The sequence below is a fragment of the Aquila chrysaetos genome, chromosome 8, assembly GCF_900496995.4.
Source record: "Aquila chrysaetos chrysaetos chromosome 8, bAquChr1.4, whole genome shotgun sequence".
In the NCBI taxonomy this organism is placed as follows: Eukaryota; Metazoa; Chordata; class Aves; order Accipitriformes; family Accipitridae; genus Aquila; species Aquila chrysaetos.
In genome coordinates, this window is record NC_044011.1 from 45,718,848 (window position 1) to 45,744,852 (window position 26,005).

Here is a 26,005-nt window from a genome sequence, read left to right on the forward strand (position 1 = left end):
TAGCTTTTATTAATTTTAAATAGATGGCTGTTAGTGTCAAAGTAGTCAGTCACAGAAAAGCCTGAATGGCTTTGTCTCTGTAATGTACCATGTTTTATCAACTAATGCCTGTCTCATAAAGAGAGAGCAGCATGCTAGGGAACAGACAGCTCAAATAGATAGTTATATGCTGGACAAAAGAAGCTGCTGTAAAAAACAGCACCGATATTGTGTCCAGGGTCCAAGACAGATGTTGGAGATGAAATGCAGCGTGGTACAATGAGAAAGAAGTGCTGGCTCTAAGAGCAGTGCTAGTCAATGAAGCAGCCAGACGCACCATGCAGAAGCTTGTTAAATGTGTGATCTCAGTTTGCTGTAGCCTTTCAGTGAAATGGGGGGTTTTGTCTCTCTCTCCCCAGCTGCTTAAATAAAAGACTTTCTGCCTTTCCCCACTATTCTTTGAAATGCAAACTTGTGGCTCATCAATGAAGCCATGTTCTCCTGAAAAGCATAGAAATGTTTATATATGAGGTGAGGAAACTGCCTCAGCATGAGAGCAGGCTGCTTCTAGGTGTGTTATCTCATATGGCAGACATGAGATTTCACACTTTTCCTGGAAGTTTTTCAAGTGGAGGAGCTGAACATAGTTCGCTGAACGAAACCAAAGTTCCTGCAGTTACACAAAGGGAAAGGAAGACCAAACTCAAGGCTACTAGTCCTACACAGTAAGTTATAGAGCACTTCAAGGTTTCTAAGCTCTGTATACATGACTAGAATTTCTAATAGATTAAAAATTTGGGGTTATTTGAAAAAGAAAATCAAAATGTTCCAAAATGAAAGTGTCAAAAACATGCAGTTGGTCTTCCTTGTTGGTTGAAACTAGCTAAAAGATTCATGAATGCTTTTGGAAGACCTGACCGGCCTTTATTCAGTAATGGAATTTATTGTGAGAAAATTTTATCTTTCAACTATGAACTAACTCAGAGAGAAATAGTGTCTCAGTCCTTGCTATATATCTGAGATTTCAAACTGTTTCACATAAAGAACAGAAAATATGCCATCAGTTCATCAACTCAGTAATACACAAGTGTGAAAAGGACAGATATACATTTTATGCCACAATGTTGGCTGGACAAGTGGAGATGTGATTTTCAGCATGGATGGGGCTGCAGATTGTGAATTATTCTATTTTAACCATGCTGTGCATGCATAGCAGATCAGAACATTTTCATTCCAAAGATATTACATAAAAGGTTGAGTTTTAACCCAATCAAAAACATTGTGAGAGCACTGGAAGCCAGGACATTTATATGCAAAAGACTGACCTTCTTTGGTGGCAAGACGTGAGGAAGCTTCTGTGTGGGATGGAGTATTGTAGACCAGCAGTGAGCTACCTATAATGAAAAGAAAAGGAGTTATTGCAGTTTGAATTTGCTCTGCCAGTGGGGAACCATGCAGGCAGGTAGAAAACGCTATCGCTAGGATCTAAAGACCAAATTTTTCAGACAATTAGGCACACATGTTCTATGATGGATATGAAATTCTTTTAAAAGCTTGGTAGCTGTATGTCACACATGTGCTACTGTTTCTCCGCTTGCAAACCAAAATAAAGACATTTGCTTCCTTCACTGAGTGCCTTGATGTCCTCCATTGAAAACTGTGATAAAAGGCTGAGGTTGTATAGTACATTTATACAGGTACAATATCTACCACAGCAAAGCCTCTAGAAGTTATTACGGCACAGATTGTATTACAGGATAAGGAAGAAGCTTTTCTCTCTTGCTGTAATAGAGAAATTTCCTGTTTGAGGAACAACATACAGTAGAAGTGACATGAATTGCACTGTCAGGATCTGAACATTTTTAGAGTGTCACATGCTTGGTTTTGGGCCAACAGCTGCAAAAATCTCACTGGTATTCCAGCATCTCCCATGCTTTGTGGAGTTTGAAAGTGGCTTTCTTGGTTCGGAGCGGCCTTTCCATCCAGCCCCACTTGAAACAAAACTATTCAAGAGGAGCACGAAAAAGACCCCATTGGAAGGGTCTTTGTTTTGCACAGTCTACAGTGGAAATGTGCCTTTCTAAGCATTTTACCTTGGTTCTCCTGTAAACTCTTCTGGAAAGGGAGGAAGAGGCCCTGTGAACTCTTGGAAGCCAGCATGTAATACACATTTCATGGTTGTCTAGTTATATGTGTTTATCCTACATAATCTTCCAGGCTCACCTTTCCGATAGCTCTTTGAAAAAGTTTCTACTGCATCAGGTGGTGACATTCCTAACAAAGTAGAGGGTCCTTCTTCGTAGGGACCGATGATGTGAACTGGAGCAGGGCACCAAGCTTGCCATGGATGGGTATGGATGAAAAGTGCTTTTACAGACACTTTCTGCTATTCATACCTACACAGCCCTCTATTCAGTGAGATTCTGTCCCATTTAAGGTACTTGGTCCTAAGCAACACACAGCAAACAGTATAGATTTCTGCATATGCTATGCTGCCCCTGAGCAACCCCAGATTCTTTGGCAGGGCTAAGAATACCTCTTTTGCAGGTACTATAATACTAACTGATTAGGATCTTGTGACTAAGCCATGCAGTCTCCACATTCCTCTAATCCACATGATCCCAAATAACACTGACCTCACTTGCCCCTCAGTAGTACTCATAGTATGTCTCGCTTTCCTGTGAGAGCTGAGGATTAGGCAGTTCACTGCCAGAAGTAATAGCCATTGCAGGTGCTGGATGTTATTGGCCCTGTGTTCCTATGGATTTCTTTTCTTCCCCAAATGCAAACAAAGCCAAAGACGTGCACAAGCCAGCATGTACACAGAGGTAGAAGGTGTTGGAAAACAAAGCCTGCTCACAGGGAGTGGAGTATGGATGCTACCAGATGCTACAAGACAGGGGATGTTTCAAAAGACCAGGATGGATAATGTGGTAAACTAGGAGGCAAAGAGTTCAAAGGGATCCCAAGGGTACCTTGACTGTGAAAGCTGCAGATAGCCAAAGTGATTGGCTCGAATATTTAAAGATTGGCTGGTCTTTTGCTGCTGCTGGAGGAGGAATTACTACAGCTTTGTCCACCTAACTCATGTTTTCATCAGATGGTTTCTGGCTTTGGCTTTTCTCTCTTGAATATCTGTGGGGAAACTCCTGTCCGCCACTCTCTCCTTTTCAGGTTATTTGAAGTAGATCCTGAATGCAACGCCCAGCCTAGCTTGCCCCTGCCAGACAGGGAAGTGCTGGGGAATTCAGAAACACAGTTTTCTATGACTAAATAGGCTGCAAATGCCTGTTTGCACTGACTGGCTGAGGAGGTGGGGGTGGGGTGATGAATAGCACTGAACAAGCCTGTATGATCAACCTATAGCTACTTGATGCTAAAAAATGCAGCCCAAGCCACTGGAAAGGGACGGCGCCTCCCCCGGTTTAATTGCTAAAAGTTCTCACCTTTGCCCGACAGTCTGAGGTTTCTGGTGGGAACACCACAGAAAAGGAAATGTGTTTCCTATTAAGGGTTTTCAATGAAGGAGGAAAAGAGAGAAAGCCAGAGACACAGATCAGGACAGAGAGAAGCAGACAGACAGAGGCCAGGCTGCTCCCTCCCTTACTTGTTCTTGGGCAAAACTTTGGCTGCGATGAATTTTCATTTTGTTTTTATTCCCCCTACCCCTCACAGGGTCAGTGACACCTTAGATTAAATCAGCTTTTTCTGGAAACGCTGGTATTATTAATAAAGTGCAGGGCTATTCTCCTATAATTAATATTAAACATGTTATCTTATGGTTCCCCCCACCTTTTCCTTTCTTCTTTTATTTCCCTTGCATTAACTAGAGGAAGATGGAAAAGGACTGAAAAACAGACCAGGAGAGTTTTTTCCCCATAAAGCCTTCCTTTTCACAAGGCAGCTCATCCTTCTGAGATGCAGGAACATCTTGATTTCACAATCTTGAAGTCTATTTAATCTGGAAGCCTTTTTTTATCCTCACCTTCTGAAGGCCATGTAGCCTTCCCTCCACATCTCCTGGTAGAGTCAGAGTTCTGCTGCTTTTAGCAGTATAGTTTTGTTTGGCATTAATATATGGCCTGAAACCACAAAGCAGTTTTCTGCTTCTCACCACAGTCTCATTCTTTCCCCTTCAGGCTCTTTTCGTTTGTACACGCCACACACAACTGACCCCCCATAACTAGAGAGAAAAAGGACAGGAGGTGACAGTTCAGGCTTCTTTTGATGTTCATCCCAAACATAGCATGAAAACAATTAAAATCTTCCTTCGCACTGCCCATTGGCTGACTGGAGAAGATTCACCAGGCAGACTGTGTTTGAAAAAGGTACTGGCACAGCAGTCATTCAGTCTGGAGTCCGAAGGTGCAGGGCGATGAATGAGAAGAAGAAAAAGCCAAGGCATGGCTTCACAATTTTGGAGAGGAAACTGGAAGAAACACTTAAAGACAGACGATTGTTTGAACAGGATGGACAGTAAGTTCCCTGAAAAAACTACTGGGGAGTGTTTTGAGAGACTCCAAAGGATAGAGTGTGCTGCAGAGCTGGGTTCTGCAAGTCTGAAATCTAAAGATCAGAGACGTCTGAATTCCTGACTGCTTCAATAGGTTACGGAAACAGGAAACAACTGCATGATTCTGATCCAGACCTAAGTTTTGCCTGAAGACTAAAGGTGCTGTGATATGAGTTTGGTTTAGTCTTGACTATATTAAATAGCTCACCTGAACCTTCTGTCTCCAAAACTAAGATTGAGTTTTTGTAGAGGTCTTGCAGATGTTACCAGTTTATTTTTTCAATCTGGACTCAGATGTGCCAAAATAACATACTTTATCAGCAGTTTTAAGAATGCTTTTACCCTGATCAGGGGTGTAAGAAGTTGAAAACCTTCTCAGGCAGCTAATTTTCAGGGGGTCTTCTTGCCTGCCTAGCAAACAGGCTCAGAAAGTTCAGACCACCTTTATTTCTTGGAAAACAAACACCAAAGTTGAGGATTCGCTAGTCATCACATATCCAGTTTAACATCCTGAGAGGACGAATATCTTTCAAGAGAGAGACTGGGCAGATGTAATCTAGCCTATAGATCTGCGATTCCCCAAAGTTCTCCTGTGTTTTGTTGCCATCACGTATTCTCCACTCTAAGCAGGAGCAGAGCTGGATGTCTCTGAAACAAACAACCTTACAAGAGAGGAAAAATCATGAAAAAAGCCCATCTCCCCATGGCACTGAGCTCAGAGGCTCAGCACTAAACATCCGCTGGAAATCAGTCTGGAAAAACAATAAGCTCCTTTCGAAGGCGTTACTCCGTGAGGGAGTTAACCAGCAATCCAGAAACCAGACTGTCATTAGGCAGCGCTAGGAACAGCTGCACAGAAAGGAATGCTCTTCAGAGGCTTCCTGACCTCCACTCAGACAGGAGCTTGCTTTAATAAGGACAGCACTTGCATGACGTCTTAGAACAACCCAAGGGGCTGAACAGAGAAATTTATAATCATAAAAGCTGGGGATGGACTGGGATTGAATTCTCCTTTCGTATGCATCCACGTAAAATAGGAATAACTAATTTGTCTGAATCCAGCAAAGTTGCTTGGGTTTTTTTGCTTAATAGCATAGAAATCATTGTAGGCGTTCCCTGTGCAGAACATTATATGTTTATGATTATTATTCAGCATGCATTGCAGCAGCACTTAAATGTTGCAACTGCATTAGGACTCCATTGTGCTGGATCTTGAGAGACATTAGACACAATCCCTGTTCCACAGATTGGCCATCTCAACAGACAAGACCAACAAGAAGGCAGGATTACTAGCTCCATTTTACAGAAAGTAAAACTGAAGCACAGAGGAACTGAGGAAAAGGTTTATCCCTCCTATTTTCAGGCATTTAAATGCCATGTGTGAACTAAGGGACTACTACCCTGAATTTCAACATGCCCTGTTGCTTTTTTTCTATAAACAGAGACCAGTGTGACCAGACTTCTAATTTAGGGACTTCAGGTATCTAAAGGTAGGTAAGATCAATCAGGAATTTGCTTCTGAACAATTGAATCCAGGGCTTCAGGCTTACACCGTGAGAGCAAGAATGAAATTCCTCTGGTACTCTCTTTGAACACCCCAACTAATGGGACACCTAACACTTGAGACTATCACTGGAGATGCTGTCTGGAGCTAAAGCAACAGAAGAATTCAACTCTTCTGCCAACCTTTTCAAATTCAGCCTGGTTCTTTGATTCAAAAAACATACAACTCCTTCTTCGTCTCTTTCTGTCAATTCTCAAGTCTTATCAATAAGACAATTCAAGAGTCTCACTTGAGTATTTATCTTGTGGGAATTCAAAAACATTTCCGGTTACAAAGCATCTGATTTGCCCAGCCAAAGTCAGCAGGTTTGGCCAAAGCAGCACTGGCTTCACAAAACTGCCTTACGATTTCCTGTAAAAGTGTGTAATTCTGCATGCAAACCTTAGTTAGAAAGTTATTTTGCATCTGCAATAATCTTGAAGTGTTCTGTGAACCAGCAGCTCTTTGCTGATGAAACAGAATGAAATTTGCAAATTATTTTGGATGGGAAATTATTTTATTGTGAAGTGGCAAGGGACAAAAACTGTTCAAATCCAACAGTTCGGTTATTTGTTGTGAATCATTTCCTTGGCTCAACTTCTCAAAAAAACATAAAGGTGGGGCTTACAGAGGCACCCATCTGTGATCTAACTCTTGTCCCACTGTAATCTGTAAAACTCCCACTGATTTTAGCAGAGGCAGGGAGAGACCAGCACCGAACAGCTTTGAAGAAACACCCTAAATAAATGCTGTCTCGCTGCTTTATTGCACTGGCCAGATGGAGACATCTTAAGCTGCCTTTACATCACAATTTGATTTCCCAGTGGAGGAAATATACTTTTTTCTTTCTCTCCCTGCCCTCCCACCTCGCTTTATGGCACCTTCTCCTGATTTTTTCAGTCCTCAATAATTATACTCCTATAAAAGGTGTTCCACTTGAAAAAATATTGGAGCATGTGAGATTTAGCTCCACTTCTCTGGCCTCGTCATAATGCAATTATCCTGAGCGCACCTTTGTGAAGAAAAGAAATGCTTTAACCTCCATTTTATAGCTGAAGAGGAGACATTCAGAAGCTATGGACATGCTCATGGTTGTACATGAAGCCTTAGGAAGGTCTGAATCTAACACTCCCAGCCTCAAGAGTGTGTGCTAACTGTAAGGTGATCATTCCTGTTTGGGCTGCTGCAGTATGCTTCTCTAGAAGTAGCTCAGAAGACTGCTCACAGCTTCTGTCTTAGGGGCTTAATACAGCAAAAAGGAGTATTGGATCCATCACATACTCTAGTGTGGGACAGAGAGTAGCAATGAAGAGGTTCAGGAAAACTTGTTCTTTGAGTACTAGGTCATTTGCACGATGTTTGCTTCAGCACACTTACATTTGGGGAATTAATCTTCTATTTTTTCCTCTTTCCAACAAATCTGGGCTTCCACGAACGTAGAAAATCTCCAACTCTGGCCAGTTGACGGTCCTATTTTGAAGCAGTCTTTACCAGAAGCCTTAGGGGAAAGTGCACAGCCCTCTAACTGCAAAGTTATGGAATAATTTGCCCATGACCCATCAGTTAATGTTTGGTTTAATCTCCACAGCAAATTTATGTATTTTTATCATGTACCCACAGATGTTTTTATTATCTGGAAGACTATCTAATCTTCTTAAGAGTCTTGCTCAGTTCTTCACCTCCCTGATAGCACCACTAACTCCATCTAAGCTAAAATTAACTTTCCAACCCACTTTTTATTCCTCCCTTCCTTGTTTGCTCTCTCTGCTTGCCTTCCCCTGTTCTTTTTCCTTCATCTTTGCTGCTATTTATCCTGCAAGAAGAGCCCTAGAAGTTCAATGCTCATGGCAGCTTATCCTATCAGCATGTCATGCTAGGGCTGGGATGAGTCAGGGCAATACTTACTTTCCCTGAGGTAACTGAGGTGAGACAACAGAACTTCTGTGTTGTAGACGGAGGTGGTTCGGAGGAAGTCTTCCTTGTTCATTTTGCAGAGCTCCTTGCCATCCATATTCTGGAAGATGGTGGTGTCAATCTCCATTAATCCATATTCCTTTATAGCCCATTCCAGCCACTGGCGCACATGTTCCTGGGTCCATAGGGTGGGATCTGGCAGGAAAGCACAAAAGATGGTAACTATATGCAAGCCTCAAGCCTCTAGCACTCACTTTAGCCTAGTCAAAGCATTAACCATTGTTTCCACAACCAAATGTATTTAATTTACTGATTCCAATGCATTTTGCCAAGATGAACAAGTACTCTGCTATAACAAGAGTCAAGGCTCATAAACTGATCACACTGACCCTCTGGCTGGGTGAGTTCTCTTGACTGTCTCCCACCTGCCTGAATCTTATACCTGTGCTTGGGAACAGTATTAGTGACATTTGACTGTGACTTTTCTCCCTCTGGAAAAAAGCTTCCAAAAGCAAACTCATCCCTTTGAAAGAGTATGCTTGTCACAGCTTTGGTTCTGCAATGCTATGTAATTACATCAGTGCTGTATAAGTCACACCATCCCTCACAAGTGCATTACAAAGTTCCAACAGATGGCATTTTAAAGTCTGAGGATGGTGGTATTTATGGTCAGCAAAGGGACTCTGAAAAAAAATATTATTGCTTAAACAGAACAGCTTGCCATGTATCTCTGAGTCACATTTGTTCACCCCGCTGACAAGAACACAATTCTACCTCCGCTAGCCCTGTAAAACCAACACAGCTATTGGAGGGCAATGTGGATTTTATACTGTCTCATGCATCATTATCAACTGTCAGCAAAGCTCCAGCTGTGGAATCTTTATTACTGGCGATGACGTAAGAGAGAGATTGAACCCGGCTGGAGTTTCAGACCCCATGGTGATGGTTTGCTGCATCAGTAGTTAAAAAAAGAAATCATCCTTTGAGTTTTGAAAAGAGCATTAGATCAGAAAGTCCCAGCAAGAATTTGTGCCACGATACCATTTTTACGGAGTCATTTTCAGAGCATATCTGCATTTTCAGATGTTTCCTGTGCTGCTTCTCCCCATGTATCCCATTTGAAAATTTAAGCTGCAAATTCATGTTCCATTGCAGCTGGAGAGGATTGTGAAGGCAAGCCTTAGCTTTGGAGACGTTTGATCTGTCCATCACAGCTGGTACATTCCTCTAAGATAAACCTCAAACACTTCAGGTCCTGAGGCAGTTGAGAAGATGGATCAGAAACATGTAGCCATCGCACAGCTGGTAGCTTGTGCTTTGGGTGGGGACAAGAAATGCCTCTGCCACACATTTTATAGTGTATAATATAATGCCTTGGCCCAGAGCTGTAAACTGTGTGTGCTTGGGCTGCAGGGACCCCTTGACACAAAAGGTCAGGTTGTGGCTGTACCTGGTACATTCCTGGGCAGCTGAGTTGCAGAAAAACAGCATGAAATGGAGAAGTAAGACCAAGGAATACTGAAATTATAACTGTGACATTTCCTCACTGAATTTCTAGTAGGACCAGGTTGCTTAAAGTTGAATTTTAAACGTGGAACTTACAACCCCATATCTTTGCAAGTCTGCTTTGGGAAACAAAGATGGATTTCCTTTAAATTTTGGCAATAGCCAATTTAAAATCTGCTTTCTAAGCACTGGCAAAAGACTGCAAATTTTACAATGCAAGTATTCAGGGGAGGATTCTTTTTTTTTTTTAATTGAAAGAGTTATTTGTCTTGAGTTTTGAAAAAAAACCCCTACATTTAGAGAGCATAGTGAATTTGTGGTCTCCCTTTAAACAAACACTTTTGAATTTCAGATATTCGTTCAGCCTATTTATCACTGCCAAAGACATTGAATGGTCTCTGAAAAACTGCCTTCTTGAAACATGGCTTAGAGTTCGTTATTATTACTATTGCAAGCCTAATGTGACATTATTCTTGCCTATCTTCACCCTAATGCGCTATAAATCTTTACTCTGGATTATATTAAAATTTCCAAATGCCTTTCTTGGATGAATTCGGCCTCATATCCTGCAGCCAGAGATCTGGGATGATGTTCATTATTGTCTTCCAAAGTCTGGTAAATCACTGCTATTTCACAAGTATCTCAAGGTTTTGATTTGTGGATGCTCATGAGGGGAAAAAAGTCCTTTTTTCCACTTTCCTTCAAAGAGGAGATTTTAAACCTTCTCTTCCACTGAGGGCACTAAAAGTCATTTCCCCTATGTCTACAACAACGCTAAATTTTAGCCCACCCTTGGTCTTTTTGAATATGCATAAATAGCATGGTAAAGAGCAGGATAAATGTTTCCTCTTGAATATCTTCAATAATATAATGACTAGCTGGTATCAGCTAACACCTTTCTAGGCAACGTTGACGCTGAAAACATATCTGATGCTGTCACCAATTAGGTTAGCCAGTCTCTCTAAGCAGATCCTAACAACAGCTTTAATGGTACTTTGAGATTTGCTGTCAATCTCTTATTGGCTTTCCTTCACTACATTCAGTTCAAGCTTTTGCTTTTCATCCTAAATGGCAAACAAATGCTTGGGAATTGTCATCTGTTCGTGGTCAAGCCATGATCAGAAAACAGAGCTAAATTCCACGAGTACATTTCTTTCTGCCAACAGTTCATCTGCTTGAATCAGCTACAACCGTTGGTGAAACCCTCACAACACTGGGTGAAAAGCTGCACCCCTTGAAATCAGTGGAAGTTTCGGTACGTAAATTGGGCCAGGGCTTGGCTCATAATATCTCTGCTGCTGGGAAGTTCCTGGACTAGCCTGTTTATATCTATGGTGTTTATAAACTTTGCAGGGAAAAGACTCCCTCTCATTCCAGATTCAGACTTCACCAGTTCACTTGCCTGCCACAGCAGCTCTCATCCTTGACTGTCCAAATGCATCTAATGCATCCTGCCAATTTCAGACAGCAGATGTGGATATCAAATACAAACAGAGAACTGGACAGGAATGTTTCTGTGTAACAGTTTTTGGAAGGATTATGTAGTTCCTGCAAAATATAATTTTTCTGGTTTTCTACTTCTAACAAAAAAATGAAAACAAAATAGCTCATTTTGAATCAATATGACATGAAAGTGCATCTGGATCCTGCAGAACATCATGGGAGTTATAATTTGGGTCCACTTCATGCTTATTCTTGCCTATGAACTGCACTCTTTGATCATACTATGCGTGTCCCAGGAAGCACTGCAGATTCTCCTCTAACACATGACGGGAGATGGATTTGGTTCAACAAACTAAAACAACATTTCATTCCAGAAAAAAAAAAAAAAAAAAAGAGGAAGAAGAAGAACTAATTTTCCACTCCTTATTCTGATTCAAGGTAGAACATACACTGGGACACGGGAAATTCCCACTAGCCAGAAACTCTGATGTTTTCCTTACTTTTTACATGGTTTGTAAGAAAGAAAATTCCTCAGAGAGTGGTTAAACAAGCCTTATCTGTTCAGCTGGATATTTAAGACAGTGCAAGGAAATACGGCACAAAGAATTCGACGGTGGTGGTACCTGCTGGGACAATGACTCTCCTCTCATTGGTGGTCATGTTGGGAGGAGGCCCGTTCTTCTCATCCATGTAGGTGCTGTAACTCATTGGGTTGGACTCTGTGCCTGTTCCGACGAGTTTGCTGCATTTGTTCACACTACAGTCTACAGGGGACTCCCTGAAATGCAAAAGGAAACAGATGACTTGTCATTATTATGCACCTTTCATCCCTGCTGTAGCAGAAGGAGGTTTGGGTTACAGAAATGGCAAATATCCCAAAGGTGAAAAGTTAAGGGGAGTTTCTTTACATGTGGGAGAGGCCAGTCCTGGCCTGTCACATGAATGTCATAAGGTGATCTATGAATCACAAGTCTCATGGAGAGGATCTCTGATAATGAAACCAGTTGGGGGAAAGAGAGTTGGAGGTTCAAAAAAGAGTGACTTTCAGACAAAGGCAATGGTAGCTGTAAGGTCATACTCAATACCTCTGAAATATCAAAACTCAAGAACCAGGTAAAAAGCAAGTGCCTATCACATAGGTCTATTGGTTACACCCCTCACTCCCCTTTCATCTGTTATGGCTCAATTGCATTTTAGCAATCCTTCAGACACAGCTTGATGGTCTAGGAGCCCTTGTTGGACTGTTTCACTCTTGAATTGTGTTAAAAACAACCCTGCACACCATCTTTCTGTTGCAGTGGAGTCTGTTAATTGACAGAAAGGCTGTACTTCTCACCTCATGACCTAAGGCATTTCTGCAGAGCTAATCAGAAATAGATACACCTCCTTTCATTTCATTAACAAAGAACACAAAATTCCCATGCCAAAATGACAGGATAGTCACAAGAGAATACGACAATATTAGCATGGTATCTAAAGAGTCTTATTTATATAGGGCTGAATGTAACTGATCTTGTCTGTTCTTAACAGTTAAAACAGTCCCAGGCTTGTCTACTACTTGGATAGGAAATCTAGAAATCTTAGGTGCCTTAGGCGTGAGTCAAGAACTTCAGACCACAGAAACTGTGTGTGAAAAAGTCTCTGGCTCCAGTTTTACTTCTGAGGTGATGGAGTGATGAGGAGGGAACATTTAGCAACTCAGGTGGCACTGTGCTAAGACCTGGACTACATGCAGACCCTTGGCAAGCAATAGGCTTTCTCTGTCCTGCTCTGGGAGAATTACGAGCCTCCAAACCACAGATAGGGAGCACAGATTTTGTTTTTCTCCAGCTGCAGTAGGAAGTCATGCTTTTAGCTCTAGAGTTCACTTAAAACACCAGTCCAGAGCCTGCCACAGGCACACAGCACATCCCAGCTCCGAAGAATGTACCAGGGAAGGGCAGCATTATTGCCCTCACCTTTACAAGGGTGCGTTAGTGTGCAATCTCTATGCAAAGTGAGCACAGAGCCCATACCCAGCGCAGTTCAGTCCACTGCTTTTAGTTGCGCAGCTGTCCTTCTTCCCTGCAAGAAGCAAAGTCGTCTGGGAGGAAACCGTTCACTGAAGGGTAAGAGCTATGACAGTGCACCAAAGCCCACCCTCCGAGTCCAGCTGGCAAGACTTCCAAGTTTGGACACTAAACAAATTTGTTTCTTAATCTGAATGGTGGGGGAGGGAGAAATTACTGAAATTCAGTTATCATGGCTGGGAGATAAATGCTCCACCGAGATATTCTAAGGCAGATGGTAATTTTTTCCTCATGTCTTACTGAGGGAATGTTACTTGAAAATGGAAATAAGATGTATAACTTACACATGTTCGAATTTAAGGTTTTACTATTTCGCCTACTGTTTTTCCAGGCAGGGAACCAAAATCCGCCTTCAGAGAGGCAAACTGCTGAAGGTTTAATGTCCCCGTGGCAGTCAGAGGAGAGTCTGAGCAACTGCAGGGACACCAGGGTTTTCACAGGGAATGTGATCATTTCTAACTTTCTGTTGAAATACTCTGTGTCAGGTGTTAAATGCTGCCTTTACTGGCAGAGAAAAAGCCCTGAAGCAGCACAAAGGATCTTATTCTTTCCTGAGGTACGGGCTGTCCTGAGAAGACTCGGTGAAACAGCGAGAGCATCCACGCTTCAGGGTGTCAGACTCTGTTCAGCTTAGTGCTCACCGTCCCTGGGAGGTGACCAACCTCCTCGCTCGCCTGGCCTGGAGACCAGGTGCTGACTTTAAATGGTGTGAGCAGCCCAGCTGGTGTGGCAGACCTGAACACACACATCCCCACGTATGGTTTGGGATTAAGTTCTCCCTCCTTCAGACACAACAGTAAAATTTTCTTTGCGTTCCCTGCAGTCAGCAGGTCCCAGGTGCTAGCGGTGCTGGCACAACTACCTGCTGCCTAAGGTCCTTCTTAGGGGTTCACTCCCAGCCCCCTGCTCGGTTGTTAAATTTCCCTGGAAAATAACCCCCACAGCTGAGATACGCGCTATCTGTGGTAAAATAGTTACATATATACTACTCGTACAGAACTATAGGATATATCCAGACTCTCAGATCATAACATCTTCTAAAAAGCTTATCTGCCTAGGAGTATACGTGCTTTCTACTGGCATGAAATGACACCAGTGAAAAGACCACAGGGTCCCTGGCTGTCTCTATTCTCTCTGCTAAGTATCACACACATTCACATGACCGATACAGCAAAGTAACAAAAATAACACCAACACTGTAAGATATCTCCTCGGCGGTTTTGTGATGATTTTTCACTTTGCAGACTCTTGGCTTGGCAGTTAGGACCCTGCCTATCCTCTCTGCCTTGCTCTGTATGTCTCCGCAGTCAAAACTAGACAACCAAGTCTAAGAGACAGATCAGAAAAGAAGTTTAAGTGACTGAGGTGCCCTTACCAACCACTGATTTACCACTGTGGGAAGAGAAGCCACTCTCTTAACCCTGCAGGACGTTAAATGTGCTCCGTGTACCTGACAGGGTTGTGTCCGTGTGGCTGTATAGACACCTCCCTTCCCTCTGAGGAAGTTTTCAGGATGGTTGGATCCAGAGCTAAGCCCAGTGGAAATCTGATAGCGGAAGGACAGACATAACTGGGAATAGCATTACCAAAACTTAGCTGGGCAGGAGACCGAACCGTCCTTATGAAAAACACCACAAAATTTTTAGTGACGGCAAGCAGGAAGATCCTTACTTTTGTGTCCTCTGTAAGCCAGCATTTCCTACCAGATCCAAATGGAGCCTTTTACCGGGAAATGAGACAGCACTACCAGACTGAATTGTCTTCGCAGCTTCTGGATGCCCATTACTGTACTGCCCCAGCCTAAGATGAGGGATTTAACAGTATCCCAGGAGAAGGTAGGTGTAGCTGTGGGCAACACAGAGAAGAATTCAGTGTGGGGAACAACTACAGTATCAAATGAGAACAGGGAGCTGTGAGCCATGAATAGTGTATTCATTGAATATAGCTCCTTTCTTAGTTCATGCATTACCCGCAAGCAGACTTAGATTTATATAAAGATTTCCTCATTATTTGAAATGGTTTGTGCGAGGTGATTTCAGATGCCAGATTAAATCCTTGACTTTTCACAGAGACTTCAGACATTCAAGTGGCCATACATGTTGGACTTGCTCAGGTTCTGGGGCAGAAAACGTTGTAGATCTACTAAGGTAAATGGATATAGGCTGCTTTCACAAGATCTCTTAAGTGTATTCACTGTGGCAGTGACAGAGTCCAAGGAGTATGAAGCAGTACTCATTCCCACTGTCCGTCCAAAGACTCTTCGTTCCAGCAGCTCCAGTAGCAGTCTCTGGGGATGCCAAGAGCTTGGTGTTTTGGGAAAGTTTATGCTAGACTGGCCAAAATGGACAAGCAGCTAGCCTGGCATTGACTAATAAATCCTCTGTACAGCTTCAGCCTGTGTTCCAGATACCTGAAAATAAAGCAATTACTGTCCCAGGGCCTCTGTCTAGGAATCACCTTTGGCTTTCATTGGAAAGAGCAAAATAAGGGATTTCAGTGATTTCTGAACCTGACTCAGCTGCGGTCAGTGTGATATTTCCTCCTTCTTTCTACTCCTTTCTTCCTATCTTTTCATTCCTCCTCTCTTCCCATCTTCTTTTCTTTTTAAATTTGCCACTTTTTGGTTTAAGTCCCCATTTGGTCTTCTCAACTTTAATCTTTACACTTGAAATTAGATATTAATTTTTTTTTTGTTCAGTGAAGGAAATAACAACAGACATACTGTGACTCTGCTTGTGGTTCCCTCTCACAGGCAGGTAACAGAGCTATCAGGGCAGAATCACAGCTCCTCGAAACTCACATCTAACTGCCCTTTAATGCTGCCTCTCCCCCTGCTCTCAGGAATGCCTCAAGAAGAGGTTCACACTGAAAAAGACTAAGTCTGCAGAAAGAAGGGACAGCTGTAAAAAGGATGGAAAAAGACATAGAGGTTACAAAACTCAAACTGCATGAGGAAAGCACAGAGGCTCAGTAGGGTCTAAAAGAATTGTGTATATCACATACAGGTAAATGCAAACAGTAGGTAATTAATTGCACAGTCTGCTGCTCTGGCTGGGGACTAGAACAACACAGCGAATCCCACTAGAGGGCTCACACGCTACTTAAAGGGGCTTTTTATTCTAGACATCATAGATGGTCTCTTTGTTTTGTTTTGAGAAAATTATTGTGGCATAAAAATGTTCTGAGATCCCTGAACCTTGGCATTATTTTAATATTCTGAAGCAAGAGAACATCTCCAAAGCATTTTCAAAGCACTGGCTTCATTATTTCAGCTAGACAAAATTCGTAACATCAGCTGGAATTACATAGTGAAGTTTGCCTGCAATCATGCACACATCCAGCCCATTAGAATATTCTTTCACATTTGAAGATCATACAAATTTTGTAACGTCTTTTTAAAAATCACTCTCTGAGTTTAGCTACGAATGCAGATCTGTAGTAACTCAGTAAATACAGTCAAAATTTGGAACATCTGTTGTTTGGTTTGTTCTTTGCATTTGGAATTTATGTAAAATATAAGGAAAAATCAATTATTAAAATGGACTGTAAATTGGGTTAAACTTTACCCAGCATTTTTCTAAATAATCCTCCTCCTTTATTCATTGGAATTTAAATGTGAAAGATTTTTTTTTTTTTTTAAATATAGATGATTGTATTTATATCACAAAAGCATCTAAAGGTCCCAACAGAAATCCAGGCCTAGTATGTTGGGAACTGTACAAGCACTTTGTAGGAGACAGATCTTTCCGTGAATGGGCTATAAATGAAATAAACAAGAGATACAAACTCAGCAAAGAACAAAGACTGCAAGCCACGCTTCCAGTCCCCAAATGGATGCAGAAAGATGAATGGTACACAGAACATCTTGCAGTAAAACCATGGAAAAGCTGGACTTCTATTTTTTGTGTGTAACAGGTCAGTGCTACATATACAAGACCATTTCCCTTTCCCAATGCCTAAGGGGGTATAAGAAGCACAAGGATTTTAATTTTTCTATGTTGGATTTTAACTACCTTGTGTTTGGACACTAATCACTGCGAAACACAAATGTAGCACTGGGTTTTGTCCTAAGCAAGCAGCTGTCTGTGAAGGCAAGCACAGATTTTGAGGCCATATACTGCCAGGTCTGATAATACTAGAAACTTTCACAAAATTTCTACTTCTGAATCTTGCAGTAATAAGGAAGTCCCATCTTCTCCCCTAAAACACAGATCTCTGCCATTGCCTGAATATCCCCTATACACAGTTAGCATGCTGTTATCTGGGAAACTCTTTCCAGTTTGGGAGTAAACCAGGAAAACCTGCCATGGGGTAGAAGGCTGGTCAGGGTTTCCATGTTGTTTAGCACTTGGAGGGATGGCTCTGCAAAACAGGCTTGGAGAGGTTCTTCAAAGACCCCTTCTCCCACTCTGCTGAGGACCAAACCAACTCATCATGCTATACCTCATGGCAGTCAGACCTGCTTCTGGTTGCTAAGAAAAAGAAGAAAAGCTGGACACTGTCTCTTGCCGTCATCCAGCTCCCTCCACTGTCAGGTTTCCTATAGCTTTATCACTCCCCAGAGTACATAAACCATTCTCTTGACAAGCAGAAAATGCTAGCGCTTCAAGTACAGGTGAAGCACAGAATAAAGGCTGCTCCCTCTAATGAGGCAGCTGGAACCCGGTAAGAGAGTGTGCTTGAAAAACAAGAGAGAGAAGGAGAGGCAGAGAGAGAGGGAGGGGGAATAGGTTTTGTTATTCAGTCCGCAGTTCAAGTTAATTTGTATTGAGATTGGCGTTTGCCGCTCAGATGGTGTGTCAGTTTTGCCAGGCAGCTGATGAGCAGAGGGACAAGCAACTGGAGTGGCCCAACCCGCAACAATGAACTGTGATGGACATATGGGGAAAGGGCAAATTTTTAGCCATGAATAGGAGGAGATGGGTAACTCAGATGAATGTTCCCATTTCTTGGGTGGATTGGATCTCTTGTGCTAATAACTTATCAAAAGGCAAGGCTAGAAGCTATTTCAGAGCTTAGTTTTGACATTCAAAAGAGTGGTTTTTTCCTAACAGGTTGGGAAGTTGTTATGCCTCTTCTAGAGAGACTGAGGACACTTAGTTTCTGCCTAAGAATCTTGTAGTCTTGAGCAAGCCCATAAAGAAGGACTTCCTTTTTGTGCAGAATAAACACTTCTGGAGGGTTTTTTTCTGTGGCTATCAGAGCACTTACAGTTGTTAATGAATCAGTTTGTCAAAGCAGTATTATTTCCCTTTTTTTCTGAGCAGATGAGGAAATTGTAACACAAAGATCACAATGGAAGGACAGCCTGATACAGTTCATTCCAAGTCCATGCAATACACATACAATGAGAATGTTACATAGACTTTTGGACATAGAAGTACAACACATATGCGGAATTCATACAGAACATGTGCTTACAGGATCTGAAAAGCACAAATATGTGCTGCCTGTGGTAGCTCAGCGGGTGCGACAGGACTACTTGCTCCCTTGCCCCTCCAAAATTTGCTAGAGTGAGACAGACAAGTAGCATAATGGGAGGAAACATTCTGTGTTGGTCTGACACTATGGGTGTGAGCAACTGATGCAATGCTACAAAGGGAGTCCTCACATGATCGTGGGAGCGTGTTGCCTGTGCCATATGTGAGGCTGATGCAGCCACCTCAGTTCTCATGACTGGTTCACCTCTCCGCAGGATGGAGAGGTCAGACCTGCACAGCACCATGCACAAGCCTTGCTCGTTCACTCAGGATCCCACTCCGCATTGCCCTCTTGAAGATTTTAGGGATAGCTTAAGAAGACTAGCCTTGGTAGCCAAAGGTAGTCCTTGTGACTATCAAAAAAGCCAAACCTGCTGGTACTTTCAAGATCCATCCTTTTGCCTGTGTTATCCAGGGATGGTGTTTTTCAGGAAATAACTAATTTTCCCATGTTTCAGGCTCAACTCTGAGACTGGAAGCACTAGTGCAAAAATCTGTGTAGTTCTTATGAAGTCCAGAAATGATACCAAGGTACAACTGGGGCAAGATCAAATTCAGTCTACAAATGATCACCATCAAAGACCAACTGACGCAAAGACCTTTATCTTATAGTAAAATCAGCATCTACTGTATACTTACGAGGAAAAAAAACATGCTGCTGTTTGAAGTCTTTAACACCATCATCTCACTACAGAAGTCTGAAAGTGCGAGGCTGCTTTCTGTTTCAAACTCTACACTTTGCTAGGTTCTCAGAAACCAGGAAAATAGGCTGTTACAGAAGCCCTAAACTAATCCTAAAGAAGAACCCCCCTTGATTGTTTAACTGTCCTGTATTAACGTTGTACAAATGTTAGAGATGTTTGTGACTTTGAAATTAAAATCAAATTTAAAATTAATATGAACTCTAAAATGTAATGCTAAAAAATAAAATAGTTTTTCTTTATTGTATATATTTAGAACTGAAAAAAATTGTAATTTCTACACCTAAAGATTTTCTCCAAGAGGTGAAATTTTTTCCTAGGCTTTGGACTTGTAGAAAAGTTTTTCAAAGTGGCAACCTGAGCGGCGATAATAAAAAGTTTTCAAGTCTTTGAATTTCTCATTGAACAGGGAAATGATCCATCTGCCCCAGCTCTAACTACAAATGATGGGGAGCAGGCCTCCTACCTCTTTGGCTAAAAGCTGTAGAGGACACATCACAACCAGTGTCCTTCTGATGGTTAACATCACTGCTCAAATCTACTCCTGAACTCTCTTTTTCACCAGTGGTCGCATATATTCACACAGAAGACCTGGGTATATGCCTTTTGTTTTGTTACACCTCATAGACTGCCAAAAAGGACCTCAGTCTCCTCTTTTTCCCTTCTCCATCAAGCAGCTCTCCAGTTTCATATGGTCGCTTCTGCCTTGATGGAGCACGAATCTAGTTACAGATGCAGTAAGAAGTGCCCTCCAGTGAAGCGCATACAGTCCATTAGTGCAGCTTTCACTAGCTTCACTCCGGAGCACTGGTATAAACACCAACTATTACTGCATGACCGACTCCATCTTCAGGAGCTCCTTGAACCATGGCACATTTGTGGGATGCTGAACTAAGTGATGAAATGTGTAATTTACAACAGTGTTTGCAGCATGAACGCTGTCCTGGCAGTCTCATGTCCCAGTCTGCACAGCGTTCATGGATACTGGTAGATATGAATACCGCAGAACTGCTAGAACAAGATCCTCAGGCCATTGAAAAATGAGTGACAAAGGAACTCCAGGGGCAGCTGGATGGGGTCCTACACAAAGAGTGGAGTTTGTTAATAGGCAGGACAAGAGCACGAATGGAGGATACAGGCTTTGCTTTTATTTAAGATTCAGTAGATGTGGAAAGGGTCTTTCCTTACCTTGATCCATTCATGTGGTCATATTCCCTTTTTACATTGACCCGGACGGGCTGATTAATCCACTCCTGCTGAGGAGGCAAAGGGTTGATTTTGTGCGGCTGGCCATAGTCAGGGTTCCCTGAGGCTGTCATATCTGCCTTGGGGAGGTGAGTGGCAGCGCCGTACGTGGAGTCAAAGAGGGACTGGTCGTCGCTCACCACCGACAGAGCCTCCTGAGGAGAAAAAAAAACAAGTGCTCAGAGTCATGACTAAACTAGTAACTCCACTTTTATTCTCTCTTTGAGCTGGTGAGCACCTGCAAGGGCCCCACAGCTGCCCAGCGCTGTCTGAAATTGCCATCTGCCAGGATTGCAGATTGAATCAGATTCTTTGGGGTCCATTAACCCGTATGCAAAACCAGTGGGTTACTTTGCTAGCTGCTGTGTTGCTCTGGGTGGGGCAAGAATTAAGGTTAACTTGACTTCTGCAAACAGTAAAGGTGGCTGTTGGGTGCTATATCCTTCTTGTTGCTTGCTGTAAGCAGCTTCATCTGGAATTTCATAGTTATCTGCCCACCTGCCTGCACTTGCTGGTCCAAAAACAACCAAAGAGATATGTAGTATGTAACATTTCTGGAGTGTCATTTGAAGGTCTATACATCTTCTTTCAAAGGGTTTTGTGTGGTGTTTATATTTTGAGGTTACTAGTGAAGGAGAAGCAGTCAGTACAGGTCAGAGTTATGGGTGTTAGTGGTGGGATAAAAAATGCATTACTTTACACTTTTTGTTTATTTTGTGGGAAGTGTAGGACTGGTGAGTTACCAAACTGTGCATTTCTAGAAATGCTTAAAAACAGGAAATTGTTATCCTTTTTTTTTTCCTGCTGAAACTCCAAATGTTGACAAAAAGTTTTGACTATCAATTTCCTTGCGTTGATGCGCTTGGGTTTTCTAAATGAAGCATGCCAGGCTCATAAAGGCTTTGGCACAGTCCTGCCTTATTCAAAGTGCATCTGACAAGGTCTGCATGTTCTTTATGGAGCTAAGTTAACCGCACATAACACAGCTGCCATTATGGCTGGCAAGCCAGAAACTGAATGAGGAACCTCCCAAACTAAAAGCACACACTACTTTAACGTGAGTTAATGGAGCAGACCTCTGAAACAAAGGCAGCAACAGACTCACCCACTCTGTGGACCGAGCATTCGAAAGACCCGTAACATTGATGTGTATGCAGCAGTGGGTTACCTGTGAACGTACAGACACTGTCTTTGCTTTGAAAGCTGGTGTGTTGCTAAACCCTCAGTGCTCAAAATACACAGGAGACAGTCCACATCACAAGCTTTGCAATGTAATAAATTACTGCTCTCTCCCTGCCTCCCCCCAGTAGTCGTTTCTGAGGTTAGTTTTGCAAATTCTTCCATAACCAGGGAGAGAAACAGAAATTCTGAAAACTTAGAAAAGTGCAGCTGCTGGAATCCTCCAATTACTCGAGAATCTAAGTGCAAATCAGATATGACCAGGCTCATGATATCATCACAAAAAATGTCAATACTTAGAGTCTACTGGGTAAACATGAGAGTCCCTCTCAGCTTGAAATTAACCCACTTACTTAGAAAGAGTCAGGTCAGTGCTCTGCATTTACAAATATCAGCAATTTTCTATCTCTCATCTCAGATCACGTAACAAAACCAAAGAAGCCTGAGTAGCCTGGAATTTAAGTGGGCCTGACTCAGCTTGAATTCGGAGGAACCCTCAAACATCTGCATAAGTCCTGCTGAAGTTACGGTATTTGCTGTAAAAATTTTGTGAGCAACCTCTCACACTGATCAGCAGAGATGGCTACAGCCTTTCAACAACAAAAATGAGAGCTTTTACCCCACACTGCCTAATGCTGTGTGTTGCAAGGAGCTCAGATTGTGTTCATCCTTTCCAACAGCTTTTTTGTGGTGGATGCACAACCTTTCAAAAATACCCCCTCCCTTTTTCTGCTTTAATTAGAGTAAGCTAGGGAGTGGAAGGTGCCCCTCGGAAGAATTTCCTTGTGGTGCAACCCTGTGTGATCACAGCCTTGTGTCAGAAACTCCTTAAAGGGTTTGAGACTACCTCCAGGCTATAAACTTTGCCTGTGTCGAAAGGTACAAGAACACGAGATCTTCTGGTGACAGCTCTTAGAAGGGAGCAAGCTTTTCCATCACAGGTAAGGATATAGTGACTTGCTGCTTCTCTGATTTACTGAAGTCAGAATGACAGGCAGGGGTTCCTAAATGACACATCTTCTGTAAGTCTCTGCTTCCTCTCAATACAAAAAATGTGGGGTTCCCTACATTATGGCATGAGGTGGTAGGTGAACCGCAAATACCTGGGGTGCTGGACTAATTTATGACTCTCTAGACCCAGTCTCAGCTATGCATCTTACTGGTCAGAGGCAAGGAAACCATGAGTATCACTGCAAATTCATGAAATAAAATTTTTAAATGTTTGGTTTTTGAGATTTCCAGTCTAAAAACATACACAAAGTTGGGATTTTTTAAGGAAACAATATCTGAGGTAATGCTTTTTCTGCCTAAAGCCATTTTTCTTCCAAAGAAAGGTTCTGATGGAAAAAAATTGGAAAGCAGGGATCTTTCTGGCTAACTGCCCCCCCCCCCCCCCCAAAAAAAAAACCCCAAACAAACCCAACAAAAACCCCACCCCAAAGAACTGTGCTAGACTAGGATCAATGATTAGGGCTGCATCCAAGTACAACTATCTTTACATACACAGGCAAGTACACACTTTTCTCTGATATACAGAATATCTGATGGAGAAGCCTGCCTCCTCAGATAAGGATCTTCCTTGAAAGACAAAGCGGCTGCTAGGCCCTGCCTACAGCAGCAACTGGTCTTAACGGGGATCATGATAATCTCACAGGCAGGCAGCAGTTGCACCGAGAAGCTCTGCATTTTGCTGCTTGAATGCATACAAACTGCAAACTCTACCATCTTTAAAACCGTGTCGCACACAGGAAAAGAAATTCAAATGCGATGGCTGCCATCATGGCAGGCCCAAGCAGTTGCTGAACCAGGAATCGTTTGAGCTAAACCCCTGAGTTAGTGACAGCCACAAAAGCTACAGACTCAAGGCTCTGGGGGAACTGAAGACACACAGACCAGATCAGGCAGAGATAGTGGCTTGTAACACCTGCTTACGATCCAGGTCGTGCATGCAAATAGCAAACAAGTATTGCTGATTGCATGCAAGGGAAGTTGGGTGGCATGCTGCCAACCCCTGCTGCAATCAGCTTCTCCCTGGTGTGTACATCTATAGCTTAAGAGAAAAACAAAGGGGTGGCAAGCAACAGGTAGCCCTTAGCTGACAGTGTCAAAGTACAGGGACCACTCAGATAACGTCCAAGCAGCGAGGACTACCTGGGACTCAGTTTAACTCTCTTGGAAGAGGACAGGGCTTGGCTGGCCCTGCCGGAGTTTCAGGCTAGAGAGCCAGATGGGGAATGTGTACAACCTTCCTTGTACTCACTACCAGAGGCTCTGCTTGGCTAGATTCAATTTTGAAGGACTAGTCTGTTCAGGAAGTGTTTGCTTCAGTTCTGGCTGAGGAAGAGATCAACAGCTAAATTGAATACCAGAGGGCAAATTTCTATCCCCTGGAATTGAGAGCTACTTAGCGTTTGGTGACGGGCAACTGGGAAAACACACTGACGCATTAAAGGTGCTAACATAACCTAACCAGACAGGCCGCAGCTCGTCAGGGTTCCCCCCAATGTTGTTGCCTCCTGGGCTGCGTACTTGAGCTGGCCAGACTGAGTCTGAGACAGGGGTCTTGTGTGTATTATTCTGGCATATATGTTACATTATATTGCCTCTGGGAGTAGGCTAGCTTCAGTTTTTCCAGTTTTTAATCACATTCCTGGCATAAATGTGGCAAATCCCATCTACGGCAGCTTGCAGCGCAGTGATAGGCAAATTCAACTCCCTGTGAAGCACAGCCGCAGCCTTTGCAGGGCAGCCCACCGCCGAACTGCCACAAATGAAAGGCTCCCATTGCTATGACTGCTGAAACAGCTCTGCATAGAGCTGGCACACACTTCTGGATCCCTTAGACATGAATATGTGATATGGCTATTATTAATAACCAACCGTTTATAGTTGTAGGAGGTCGAATTTGCAGTTTTTCCTTTTTTTAGATGAGCCATCTAGACCCAGGTCTAAGGGCTACAGTAAGGTGAGGTACACTTTGATTTTGTCCCTACGAGCTGCAGGAAAGCCAGTCTGTTCTTCTGGTCACACAGGTAGCACAGTGGGGAGGGCTGACAGTCCACTTCAAGTTATCCTGATTCCTTACTGCGAAATGGAGATGGCATGCAAGCTTTAGAAAAGTTTTCACTTAGTTAATGAATTGAGCAGGACATTTGAGCCAATATATGGAAGGAATGGGTCTGAGAAACAGCCCCTAGGTAAAAAACAGGGGCAACTGTGCAATGCAGACATATGATGTGAAACATCATCATTTACCTCGATGTTCTTCCGTTCACAGTCGCTGACACAGTCTTTGTTGCACTGATGATTGCACTAATAATAGAGCTAGCCCCAGGATATCCTAATGTCCTCGCTAACCTCTAGAGGTTTGCCTTGGACGAGGCCCCTAAAAGTTCAGGTTTTTAACCTTATCCAAAGTTCACTGGCAAGGAAAGCTCGCTAGAAGTTCCCACTTCCCTGGGTTCAGCTCTAGGAGAAAGGTCATGAAAACAAGAGCTGGTGAGGTGACAGTAGTCAGAGCTTTCATACCAGGTATAACCCAATGTCTACAATAATGGCTCTTTCCAGGTGCATGCAATGAATTTTCACTGAATAATGTCTTTGAGCTCTTTATATTCACTTTTCTGGCCATAACCACATTTAAAAAGCATTGCTAAAGATCAAAGGTTCATCCTCCTCCACGAAGTCTGACTTAGAAGAAAATGCTGAGTACTTGAACCATTATGCCATGCATGGAAAGATTACTTCCACCTCTAGAGGGGTGACTTTTTTCTTTTCATTTTTTTTTCTCCCATAATATACTTTTGCCACTCTTAGTCCTGTGAGAAAATCACTCCTGAAATATTTTTGTAAAGAGAATGTTACCAACACAAACCCACCGTCTGAAGAACCCAGATGTATGATGCGAAGCACCAAAATACAAGGTACCAGCAGCAACTAGCCTTACACATGGCTTGAGGTTAGCACAGAGGATCTATTCCTTGAATAGAAATGACTTTGGCAGTGCAGTTTTACAAGTCAGCACTTCTGCTGCCAACATCTCATACAAGCAGAAAAGAGATAACATCAGACTTACAAGAAAATGAGTCAAATATAAAATTTAAAAAGGAGCAGAGCCTGTGTTGATCTTGGGGCAGCAAATTCGGATGGATTGAGCACTGAATTAGGAGGCAGGAAGGCAGACTATTATTCTCATCCCTGTCCTTGATCTTTGGCATAACCTTTAGCGAAGCATTCCCCTGTCCGTGCCTTTTTTCTCCCTCCAGTCCTCTGTTGCCCTGATCTGTGCACACTGTAAGCTCTGTGGGGCATAGAGCCTCATCCAGTGCTGTTACTGGAACATAAACAGGAATCTTTTGAATAGTTCAAAGCAAGGCCTGGACTGCAATCCCACACTCTAATATATCCAGTCTTCACAATACACCTAAGCAAAA

General features: G+C 42.7%; 1 protein-coding gene across 5 annotated transcripts in view; it reads right to left on the reverse strand.

Moving 5' to 3' along the window:
* Window positions 1-26,005, reverse strand: part of FLI1 (Fli-1 proto-oncogene, ETS transcription factor) — an 89,301-nt gene that overhangs the window by 18,114 nt on the left and 45,182 nt on the right. For all 5 annotated transcript variants that reach the window (XM_041125126.1, XM_030022943.2, XM_030022940.2 and 2 more), the window contains 4 exons: window positions 20,337-20,548; window positions 11,522-11,676; window positions 7,941-8,144; window positions 1,305-1,373 (listed from right to left, as the gene is read on the reverse strand). In XM_041125126.1, coding sequence (XP_040981060.1) covers window positions 1,305-1,373; window positions 7,941-8,144; window positions 11,522-11,676; window positions 20,337-20,548 — 640 coding nt within the window. The remainder of the gene's footprint in view (window positions 1-1,304; window positions 1,374-7,940; window positions 8,145-11,521; window positions 11,677-20,336; window positions 20,549-26,005) is intronic.